At 41.3% G+C, this 12,826-nt stretch overlaps 1 protein-coding gene across 3 annotated transcripts in view; it reads left to right on the plus strand.

Annotated features, from left to right (window-relative positions):
• thsd7ba (thrombospondin, type I, domain containing 7Ba) overlaps positions 1-12,826 on the plus strand; it is a 908,760-nt gene that overhangs the window by 734,688 nt on the left and 161,246 nt on the right. For all 3 annotated transcript variants that reach the window (XM_072579697.1, XM_072579699.1, XM_072579698.1), the window contains 2 exons: positions 8,869-9,010; positions 12,481-12,596. In XM_072579697.1, coding sequence (XP_072435798.1) covers positions 8,869-9,010; positions 12,481-12,596 — 258 coding nt within the window. The remainder of the gene's footprint in view (positions 1-8,868; positions 9,011-12,480; positions 12,597-12,826) is intronic.

Here is a 12,826-nt window from a genome sequence, read left to right on the forward strand (position 1 = left end):
TGAAGCGGTTAATGTCCTGGCGGCAGTTGGAAATGAAGAGGTTGAGGGCGGGTAATAGGCCAGCACGAGGTGTCCAGGTGGATGCAGTGTGTTGGAGGTGGGCGAAGGGGTTCTCGGAAGGTGGGTGGGAGTCCTGATTGTGAAAGTAAGCTCGGAGGCGGAGACAGCGGAAGAAGTGTTCGACGTCACGGTGTGTATTAAATTCATTGATGCATGGACGAAAGGGGATGAAGGTGAATCCTTTGCTGAGGACTGATCGTTCGTCCTCAGTGAGGGGAAGGTCTGGAGGGATGGTGAAATCTCGGCAGGGCTGGGAGCTGGGATCTGGTGTGGATGTAGAGCTGGGAGTGGGGGCGGAACCTGTAACTGGAGTGGGTGTGAATGGGGGTGGAGCCATGACCAGGGGTGGTGCTCCCCTCAGGGTTCTGGGGGCCGGGAATGGTGACAGTGGGATATGTGGGGGGCATGTCAGCAGAATGCAGGTGAGTGGCATTGGTGGGGGCGGAAGTGGTGGCAGACATGGAGGTAGGGGTGGCGGAAGTCACTGACCGTGTGACATCAGCGATGATGTGAGGGCGGAAGTGATGTCACGTGTGATGTATGAGGAATTGTGAGGTGTGGAAGTGGTTGTTGGAGTGGCCATGATGGGGGCGGAAGTGACATCATCAATCAGCATGAGGGTGGCAGCTGCACCAGCCGCATGGCTAATGGAGTTCAAGTAGTTCCAGAGGCCGGGAGAATCTTCTGGAATGTTTGAGAAGCGCTGGTTATGGAGTTGGGTCGATAAAAGTTTGTTGTACTTACAGTTTTTGATGTTTGAGATGGAGTTGAAATACTGTTTGTTGAGAGTATGAATTCTCCTGAGGATGTAGTACAGAGTGTGTCCTTTGCAATTCTGAGAGAGTGTGGCCCTCAACTGAGGCAGGGCTGACTGTAGAGAGGTTAGGTGCCAGTGCATTGCTGCAAGCGTGGAGCGGAGGATCTTGAAGGAGGGCTGTTGCTGGTGTTTTTGAATCAGTAGTCTGTATTGTTTGTCCTGTTCGGGCCCAAACTCTGCTGGTTTAAAAGTGGTCTGGAGTCCGTGTGGGATGAGTTGGTTACAGAGGCAGGCACTGAGGAAGTGAATGTGGCTGTGGTAGTGAGTTTGTTTCATGACATGGTTGAAGAGCTTCAGGGCAGAGAAAAGGACCTGGGAGTTGCAGTGGGAGAGGGACTCCCTGAGACTCTTGTCGAGAGAGAAGGAAAACTTCTTCAAGGCAGGCACCCTTGCAAGAAGATTTGCAGTAGGGTAATAGGCTAGCTATTGACAAAGAACTATCATTTGAAATTTTACTTTTCTGTTCTTATTATAACATAGTGTACTGAGGTCAAGGGTAAAAATAGCTAGAGTACATTAACAACTTTCATAAGAATGTGCCATTCATTCAATAAATAATAGATCATTTAAGATAAACTGTCTTTTTTGATTATTTAGAGTAACACGTAAAATGAAAACTGACCTAACCCTAGTAATCTACAGGAGATGTTATTTTCTTTTGGTATCCAACTGCAATAAGCAACAATGGCACAAATTTCATCCGAATGGCCAAATCAAGATGTCAATGAGATTGCAGCAATTCATTGCTGGAAAATGTATTATAAAATATTTACAACACAGAGACAGCCATTCAGCCCAAAAAGTGCTCCTTGTCATCTCTCTTCCATCCTTTTTCATCTAACCTCAAAAGCATAGGTATCTAATCCATTCTCACTCATAAATTTACCCAGCCTGCCCTTGAATTAATGTATGGTGCTCACCTCAACTTTAACTACATGTGGTGTGTTCCATGTTCAAATCATTCTGTGAGTAAGATGTTTCTCTGAATTTGTTGCTAGCTGAATTAGTGGGTGGCACGGTGGCACAGTGGTTAGCACTGCTGCCTCACAGCGCCAGAGACCCAGGTTCAATTCCCGCCTCAGGCGACTGACTGTGTGGAGTTTGCATATTCTCCCCGTGTCTGCGTGGGTTTCCTCCCGCAGTCCAAAGATGTGCAGGTCAGGTGAATTGGCCATGCTAAATTGCCCGTAGTGTTAGGTAAGGGGTAGATGTAGATGTAGGGGTATGGGTGGGTTACGCTTCGGCGGGGCGGTGTGGACTTGTTGGGCCGAAGGGCCTGTTTCCACACTGTAAGTAATCTAATCTAATCTAATCTAATCTAATCCATTTGTGACCATTTTAATGTCCCTTAAATTTGCTTTTGCTTGCCTGTAGAAACAGCCTCTTTATGTATACATTCTCAAACAGTTTCATAAACTTAAGGATCTCTAGATACAAATCAACAGCACAATTTTCAAGTGTGTCTCCAAACCACTCACCATCCTGATGTAGAGCTATATTGCCACTCCTTCAGGATCACTGGGTCAAAGTTCGGGAACACCTGCCGTAACATCATTGTGGGTGTGCAAACCAACTGCATCTATTCAAGAAAGAAGCTCACCAGAACCTTCTCAATGGTAACTAGGAATGGGCTATATACTGGACTAGCAAGCATACCCCATATCTCATGACTGAAAATATGACAGAAGCTTCGTCCGGAGGCTCACTGAAGATGTTACCTAGTATGGTGACAAAGCGTCTGAAAATGAAGCTTCCAGCTCAGCGAGCAAACCTACATCCCTCGGCCTAATTAATTTCTATACCAATTGAACTCATTTTAAATATCTCCCTCTAAAAGTTAAAACTGATGACTTTTTTAAAGGCTTTATTCACTTCTATTGCCACACTTGCTACTTGTGTATCTGTACACCTGCCCCACTCTGTTCACCTATCCCATTTAGAAATTAACTCTTCACAAATTTTGTGGCCTCATTAATCTTCCTAGCAAAATCTACAACTTCATATGTATTTATTTTAAAGTTTCCAATTAAAAGCCCATTCTGAAAGTTTATGTAAATATCCCTCTAATTTGTCACAATCTAAATAAATCTGCTGTATTACCCTTTCTATCCTTTAAGTCACTACTTTAAAGAATTTAACAAAGCTGGCCACCTTTGCTTTTAGGTCGTTGCTGTTCCTTCCAATCATATTTTCAATTTCCAAGTGTTTTGTATTACATTGTTAAATAAGATAGCTATTATCTTTTCGGCAACAAATATACTCACGTTCTATTTCCTATCTCATTTCATAGAAACAATGACTTTTTAAACAATGTTATTATGCTCAGATACAATGGACAGGGGTTGCACTCTCTCTAATTTGATGAGATAATCAATTATCTCACTCCTGTTTTGTTTTGTTATTGTGTTCTTCTCATATTTGTCTTCCAGTAAATATCAAGGTAAAGTTATTGTTTTACCACCTTGCTGGCATTATCTGTGAGCTTATCTTATGTATAATTTAGTGGTCCAATCCCTGTCCTGAATTTTCTATTGGTTTCATGGGGCTTGGCAAGCTTACTATTTCCTTTTATGTCTGTTTTTAATTTAATTTAGTTATTCTTTTTTGTCTTTTGTTACTTCTCATTTATTCCTGTTTCTTGTTCTCTCCTTTGTTACGTTTGTTTTTGGGGTATTACTTTTGTTCTTGTTTCATATGTGTTAGGAGCTGTCTTGTTTTTACATTTTAGTGGGATATATTTCTCCCAGGCAGCTTATTGATTGGCATTTTAAATGTTTCTCATTGTTGTTCTATTTCTTTATTTGTCAACAATGTTTTCCTGTTTATTTTCTGTGCGGCCATTCTCATTCTCTTGAAAGTTTTTCTTCCCGATATTTGTTTCACTTATGCTTTTCTTAATCTTCAATTTAAATGTGGTATTTTGGTCATTTGATAATGTTATATGGCGTGACTTAAACAGTGTATTCCAGTGATGAAACTGGAGTTAGAAATGGCATAGGACAAAAATATAGGGATATGAATGGTCAAAGATAGTAAGGAAGAGGTCTGTGATGGGATCATTATAAATTATATTCATGTAAATACAGAGACCGTGTAAGATGATAGGCTAAGGAAGTGGTTCAGGTGGGATTTGGTTCAGAGAATTTACATTCAGGGAAATGTTTAATATGAATATTCTAGGGCATTTTGAAGTCACGAAAAATATGTTGTTAGGTTTCTTGAAGAGCATTAAAGTGAATTAAGTTCCCAGGGCCTGATGGGATCTATCGTAGGTTATTAAGAGAGGCAAGGGTGGAGATTGCTGGGGCCTTGACTAAGATCTTTGTATCCTCTCCAGCCAGCAAAGAGATCCCTGAGGACTGGCAAGTAGCTAACATTGTTCCACTGTTCAAGAAGAGAAATAAATATAATCTAGAGCATTGTAGACCGGTGAGTCTCACATTGTTGTTTGGGAAGCTATTAGAGAGAATCTTAGAAATAGGGTTTTTGCACTTTTGGAAAAGCCAAAATATGGACAGTCAGCATGCTCAGGGCAGGCTCCTCCGAAAGAGTAAGATGCATAGGATCCTCAGAGACTTGGCCATTTGGATTCAGAATTGGTTTGCGCATAGAATGCTGGAGGCCCATGAGTAGCGGTTATCTGCAGGGATCCATGCTAGACCTCTGTTGTTGGTGATTTATATGAATGACTTAGATGAAAACATAGGTGGATGGGTTAGTAAGTTTGCAGACAACACAAAGATCAGAGTAGTTGTGGATAGTATAGAGGGTTGTCAAAGAAACAGCAGAATGTAGATCAGTTGCAGATATGGGCAGAGAAATGGCAGATGGAGCTTATTTTGGGTAAATGTGAGGTGTTGCATTTTGGGAGATCAAATGTTAAGGGAAAGTATACAGTTAATGCCAGGTCCCTGAACAGCATTGATGTACAGAGAGATTTTGTGGTCCTCATCTATAGCTCCCTGAAAGTGTCCAAGCAAGTAGATAGGGGAGTAAAGAAGGCATATGGCATGCTTGACTTTATTGGTCAGGGAATTGAGTACAAGAGTCAGGAAGACATTATAAAAGCAGCTTTATAAAAGTTTTAGGCCACACATAGAGTATTGCATTAAATTCTGGTTATCACATTACAGGAATGATGCGGAGGCTTTGGAGAGGATGCAAAAGAGGTTTACCAGGACTCTGCCTGGATTAGAGTGTATGAGTTATGAGGAGAGGACGGACAAACTAGATTTGTTTTCTCTGAAGCAGCAGAGGCTGAGGAGAGACCTAACAGAATTTTATAAAATTATGAGAGGCATAGGTAAGTTGCCAGTCAGAATCTTTTTCCCAGAGTTGAAATGTCCAATACTAGGGGGTATCAATTTAAGGTAAAAGGGGAAAAGTTCAAAGGAGGTGTGAGGGGTAAGTTTGTTTTACACAGAGAGTGGTAGGTGCCTGGAACATGCTGTCAAAAAGTGCGTTGCTGGAAAAGCACAGTTGGTCGGGCAGCATCCAAGAAGCAGGAGAATCTGTGTTTTGATCTTCGTCTTCCTGACTCTACGTCTACTCTCCTGCTCTTCGGATGCTGCCTGACTGGCTGTGCTTTTCCAGCACCACACTTTTTGACTCTGAACTCCAGCATCTGCAGTCCTCACTTTCGCCTGGAACATACTGCTGAGGGTAGTGGTGAAGATAGGGATGTTAGGTGAATTTAAGGAGCTTACAGATAAGTACATAAGTAAGCAAGTCATGGAGGGATGTGGACCACGAGCAGTCAGAAGGGATGGGTTTCATTTGTTGTCATTTTCATCGTGGGCCAAAGGGCCAGTTCCTGTACTGTACTGTTCTATGTCCTATCTTCGAAGGAGAACAGGAGGTCAGTGAATTCAAAAGGTTTGAATTACTGACAATGTTGGGATATTTGTGCAGAACCTTTGATTCACATTAGTTTTTTGCTCGTGAGGCTGATAGGCAGAAATATCCAAACAGAAGCTGAGAGAGGGTACTACAGGGGGAAAGATGCCAGCAAAGGAAATCCCAAGTTGTGAATTCATGGACATATCATCATGATGATTATTTAAGTAATAGTATCATCTTTGATAATGGAGAAGCAAACCAGGTTTCAGGCATATTAACAATGCTAATTCAATCACTCACAGCACATATGGATGACATTCTGCAGGTGAAGGAGAGAAGCTGGAGGGGGGAGAGATGACGAGTGGGGCTGGGGGTGGTGAGAAATCGCATGGTGCTGGCAGGAGTACAGGTGGGGGGAGAGAGACCCAATGACCCCCTCTCACTCAGCTCGATCACTCCACCCAACAAGATCCTCTCGATTCCTGGGCAGTAAGAAGCTGAAAGTTTATCAGGAATTGGCAGAAATGTTACAATCAGTTTAACAATGATGTTATTGAACGGTGGAGTGAGGGTGAAAGACTGAATGGTCTACTCCTGCTTCTGACTTAAGATCAAGTGAATCTCTGAAGGAGTATTGGGTGAATATGGGGAATACTTAAGAGGGAAATCAGAAGAGCAAAAAATGGATATAAGATAACCTTGACAAATAAGGTTAAAGAGAATCCAAAAAGATTTAACAAATGCATTCAGGGCAAAAGAGTATCTAGGGAGAGAACAGAGCCCTTTAAAGATCAATGAGGCTGTCTACGTGTGGAACCACAGGATGTGGGTGAATGGATATTAAATGGATATTTCATGTCAGTATTTACTGTGGAGAAACACATGGAAGGTAGGGTACATGGGGATATAAAAACTGATGTCTTGAAGACAGCCTGCATTACAGAAGAAGAGATGCTGGAGGTCTTAAAAGGCATAAAGGTAGATAAAACCCTGGCCTGATCAAGTGTATTCCAGGGGAAGCTAAGGAAGAAATTGTGGGGGCCTTAACAGCGATATTTGTATCATTTACAGTCATGGGTGAGGTGCCAATAGAATGGACGGTGGCTAATGTTGAGCCCTTATTTCAGAAAGATTGCAAGGAAATGTCAGAAAACTATAGACCAGTTAGTCTGACGTAATGTGGCAGGAATGTTGTTGGGGGGGTTTCTAAGAGACAGGATTTGGAAGCATTTGGAGAGACAAGAACTGATTAGGGACAGCCAGCATGGCTTTGTGCCTGGGAGATCTGTTTAGCAAATTTGATTGAATGTTTTGACAATATGGCTAAGAAGATTGATGAGGGCAGAGCAATCGATGTTGTTTACATGGACTTCAGTAAGGCATTTGACAAGGTTCCACATGGTAAACTGGTTAGTAAGGATAGATCACATGGGATATAACATAACTAGTTGGGCAGTAGGAGACAGAAGGTGAAGTAGAGGCCTGTGACCAATGGTGTTCAGCAGGGATCGGTGCTAGGTCCTCTATTGCTTGTCATTTATATAAACGATTTAGATGACAATATAGGAGGCATGGTTAGTAAGTTTGCAGATGACATCAAAACTGGTGGTATTGTGGATAGTGAAAAAGGCTATCTTAGAATACATTCAGATCTTGATCAGCTGGGCCAATGGGATGAGGAGTGGTAGATAGAGTTTAATTTAGATAAATATGACATATTGCTGTTTAGTAAGACAATCAGGGCAGGACCTACACAGTGACTAATATGGGGCTTTGGGGAGTGTTGTCAAACAGAGACATCTAGGGGTTCAGGTACATAGTTCCCTGAAAGTGGCATCACAGGTAGACAGGGTGGTGAAGAAGCCATTTGGGATGCTTGCCTTCATTGTCAGAGAATTGAGTATTGTACTTGGGATGTTATGTTGTGCCTGTATAAGACATTGATGAGGCCACTTTTGGAGTAATGCATATAGTTCTAGTCGCCCTGCTTTTGGAAGGATATTATTAAAACTGGAAAAGGTGCAGAAAAAGTTTACAAAATTGCTGCTGGGACTGGAGGGCTCAAGTTATCGGGAGATGCTGAGACCTTTTTCCCTGGAATGTAGCAAGTTGACCTGATAGAACATTATTAAATCATAAAGGGCATAAGATAAATAGCAAAGGACTTTTCCCTTGGGTCGGGAAATTGGAGGGTTTGGTTTAAGGTGAGAGGACAACTTTCTCACCTAGGTGGTGGTACATTGATGGAATGAACTGCCAGAGGAAGTGATAGATGCAGGTACAGTTACAACAATTTAAAGATGCTTAAACAGGTAGATGAATAGGAAAGGTTTGGAGGGATATGGGCCAAACGCAGGCAAATAGGATTAGTTTAGTTTGGGAAATCTAGTCAACACTGATGAGTTGGACCAAAGGGTCTGTTTCCATGCAGTATGAAACTATGATTCCATGATTCATATATTTATATGTATGTTCACTTGAGTTAACACTGATTTAACATAGAGTTTCATTATTTTGCATTGAAATGTTTGAAAAATGCAAAATTAATAGAAATTAAAACTAAATGCTATTTATCTAAAGCAACATCTTTAAGCTCATTCTATTTTCTGCATAGCTTACCCAAATCGTTTGGCAAATATGTTCCTCTATCTCTGAGGTAGAGTGGCAGATTTTTGCACAACATTTTGTTCTGAACCTGCTCAATAACTCGTTTATAGATGCTTTAAAAATGACAGCAAGGCCTAGGTTTTGCTCAACCTGTTAGACCAAATATCAGACAGCAGCTCCACTTTGTGTCAGAAGAACAGAAGACAGGGCATGTGGTTCAAACCATTTCCTTAGAGCACTACTAGTACAACTGGGTGTGGTACTCTGACAACCGATTAGAAACGGAGTGACTAAAAACCACTTCCTGATGTGAGGGTTTTGATCATATTAGTCACTGTAGTACAAATTAAAATTTAACAAATGCTATTTCATTGTTGAAAATATGGGATTAAGACTTGAATGCAAGCATATCTGCGCAAGGTAGCATTGTATTTTGCTAATACAAAATGCAAAAAAAATTCCAGCACCTTCTGTATTTTGACTTTAAATTTAGTTTTCTGCAAACATTGCTATTCATATTTGTGCATTTGAATGTCTATCTCTAGGAGTGTAACATCTTGAACATTCGTGTTCGAACCCGGTATCCTCTACGTTTACCAGCAGATGGGAAAACCTGCCCCAAAGTCTCTGAGGTGGAGCCCTGCACTCTCAACAAAAACTGCTTTCACTATCATTACAACATAACAGGTAGTGGGCAATTCAGAAATGGCATAAAGTGAAAGCCTCTGAAAAAATACTTCATTTTTAGTTTTTTTTGTGAGTTTCCAAATAAAAGCAACAGCTGGAGAATTAAAGAGTTAGCTCCATTGTTACAATTCCAGACTTAACCTCCAAATTATATCATGATTTCAAAAGCGACCAGTAAATTCTATTATTCAAAGGGAAGGTTTAGTAGTAACATTCAGTGTCCCAGACTAATACTGGGGATTTGGGTTCAAAACCCACCATGGCAATGAAATTCAACAAAATAATCTAGAATTTTAAAAAAATGCCAGTCTAACGTTGATTGTCACAAAAACCTGTCGAGTTCAGTAATTTCCTTTAGGGAAGGGAATCTGTTGGGCATACTATGCCTGGTCTGCAGGTGACTGCAGACCCTCAGCAATGTGGTTGACTCTTAACTGCTTTCTAGACAGTTCAGAATGGGCAATAAATGCTGCCCTATCCAGCAATACCCAGATCACATGGAAAAAATGAATAAACAAAATAAACAATCCAGTCTTCCGTGTTCTCTGCTCAGACTGCATTCTCCTCTATGTTGGTAAGGCTAGCCACATACTGTGTTACTTTTTTGTGGAACACCTCTGCTCTGTGAAACAATGATCCTAATCTTACAGCTGTTTGCCATTTCAATTCATCATCTTGTACCCACGTTAAGATTTCTGTCCTAGGCCTGCTACAGTGTTTTGGTGGTGCCCAATGTAAGCTGGGGGAACAGAATCTCTCCTTTTCCCACTTGTGCACTTTCCAGCCTTTGGGGTTCAACATTGTGTTCAGACCATGAACACTGCCCTTTCAGCATATGTTCAATTGCCATACTGGCTGAGATTACTATAAATGACCATACTTCTCAATTGCTCCCCTTGCCTGACTCATGATAACCCTCAGGTTCAACCACCGCCCTTTGGCTCTTTCTAATGAGAGAGCAACCCAATGGTCTGGTAATACTACGACAACTTTATTTTTTCTCCATACATCATTTGCTTCAAAAAGGAAATCTGACAAAAGGGCAGCATGAAAAAACCACAGATTGAATCCTGTGCCCAAACTGAAGTTCAAAATGAAAGTGAAAGTCAACAAAAACAGAAAGCTTGCCTGTATAACAAAATCTACCAACAGAGCAATATAAGTAAGGCTGTTTGATTAAGTCAAATTAAACAACATTACAGTCCCAATCATGAAGTGGAGTTAGTAGTCAAAGTTCAGGTTTTCACATTAGAGATTTTAAGAGACCAGAGTGAAACCATTGGAAATGTTTGGAGAAATCCAGACATAAAGGGCAGATAACTTGCAAGTTTGCAGGAGTGAAGAAAAGAAAAAGGATTGTTCTTCTAATTCATTCTTATCAAATAACGATGTTTTTAGAAATTAAACACGTGCTAGTGAATGTGTTTAAGCAGAGGCAGCTAAACTGTTAATTGCTCAGAAGCATCATCAGGAAGCTGGTGATAGCTGCTGGGAATGTACCCAATGAGGTCCTGACTCACCAAGGGACCCAAACCACCACTGAGTAATGTCAAGATGGGATTCTGGATTAGTGGTGCTGGAAGAGCACAGCAGTTCAGGCAGCATCCGAGGAGTAGTAAAATCGATGTTTCGGGCAAAAGCCCTTCATCAGGAATACGGGCAGAGAGCCTGAAGGGTGGAGAGATAATGTCAAGATGGGGGCTCATGGAGGTTCAGGGGATGGTTCAGCTGCAAAGCCATTTAAGGTCCTCATCCCATTGATGATATTTTGCCCATGGCCATAGAGAAAGGCGGTCAGCTTTAGATATGCAGGCTCCTGTGAAGTAAGTGCTGGATGGCACGGTGGCTCAGTGGTTAACACTGCTGCCTTACTGTGCCAGACACCTGGGTTCGATTCCCACCTTGGGTGCATGTCTGTGAGGAGTTTGCACATTCTCCCCATGTCTGCGTGGGTTGCCTCCGATGCTCCGGTTTCCTCCCACAATCCAAAGATATGCAGGTCAGGTGAATTGGCAATGCTAAATTGCCCATAGTGTTGGGTGCGTTAGTCAGGAGTAAATACAGGGTAGAGGAATGGGTCTGAGTGGGTTACTGTTTGGAGGGTTGGTGTGGGCTTGTTGGGCCGTAGGGCCTGTTTTCATACTGCAGGGAATCTAATCTGTTGTGAATCCCCTTAACCCATCAGAGGGATTTCCCTAACCAAAGGTTATATGTTCTATCAACTCGCCTTGTCAAGGATGCCCAACTCTGGCTTTCCATGGGCTGCTTGGCTTTGTAGCACTGCCCATTGTGCCAGCAGTGGCTAGTGGTCCTGTTGGTACTGGCAAATTGAAGCGATTTTGGCGATCCAATTGTTAAGTATCCCTCTAAGGCAGAAATTCCTCCTGAGAAAGAGACAGATCAATTATCACTGTTCCCAGCATTAAATGGCTGCATGGTTGCCAATAGAAACATGGACAGTTACCCCATCCCTTCGGAACCGCAGTACACTATCAAATCCAACCTAGTACACCTCGATTGCCCACTCAAGTGACTGCTTCTTCAAGTTGTTCCATGCTACCTTTTACTGCCATTGATTTCTGAGCAAACTCTGGGAAACCAGAGTTATCATTTCAAGTCCAGTGACCCTTCTTCTGAATTGTGTCACTGCTTCACTGGACTTGAAATGTTAACTCAGTTGTCTCTCTCCACAGATGCTCCTGACCTGTAGAGTTTCTGCACCAATTCTGTTGCACTTTTAGATTCCCAGCATCCAGAATTCTTTATTTTATTTTGTTCTGCACATTATCATCACTTGTGTAAAATATTTAATTTTGACCTCTCTCTATTCTCTTATTTTTATAAGTTCACATTGAAGTTTCTGTTCCAAACTTTCCATTTTATTTCCTTCAAAGTCTGAATGAATTTAAGTCGACACTTTTACTGGAGCCATTTGTTTTGGTGAGTGCTATTGATTTCAGTCATGACAAATTGTAAAGTTCAGGAAATACAATTTAACGACACTTATCCCATTCCTTGCAGGTATAAAACACCTCTGCTATCAAATCCTTTACGAAATTAATTTTCTAAGCATATAACCTTCACAGCCATCAATATTCTTTCCTGAAAGGAAATAAATAGTCATGTAGAGTTAAATATCACCACATCATCATTGACCCTCATGTCATTGTGCTAGATTCTAAAGTTACCAGTGGTTTTATGCAAAAATGAATGATGCCCATTAGACACCAGCAGAGCCTTTTGAAATATTGAAACATTGTGCATGTATGTATAAATGTGACTGGTGTGAAGACAATATTTTTTTGCTAGGGTCATAATGTTTGTTTCCCTGTAGACCTGTCAACAAATAAAAGCAAATTATTGTGTTTGAATTAATGATATTTACTACAATGTTAATTATAACAGGTACAGCCAGAAACTTCAGTCAATGCAGTGACTTTTTCTGGATGTGTCTTTTTTTGTATTGTCAGATTGGAGCTCTTGCCAGCTGAGTGATAATGCAGTTTGTGGACAAGGGCTAAAGATTCGCTTGCTTAATTGTGTTCGAAGTGATGGAAAATCAGTTGATAGCAAGTACTGTGAAAAGGTGAGACCTCAATATGTGGTGTGGTTTCATGACTGAACCTGGTTGGTTTGGAGGTGCAGTTGAAATGGACTGTAATTGTATAACACCTGCATTAGATCGCTGTGTGTGACCTTATTCATACACATTCCTCTTCAAAGATTCACCTCCAGTCACTTAAGTGTAAAACAGTAAAAGTTGTTAACAAGAAACTGTTGCATGATGAGACTTAATAGTTCAATATTTTTTCTAAT

This window comes from Chiloscyllium punctatum, chromosome 10, assembly GCF_047496795.1.
Source record: "Chiloscyllium punctatum isolate Juve2018m chromosome 10, sChiPun1.3, whole genome shotgun sequence".
Classification (NCBI taxonomy): Eukaryota; Metazoa; Chordata; class Chondrichthyes; order Orectolobiformes; family Hemiscylliidae; genus Chiloscyllium; species Chiloscyllium punctatum.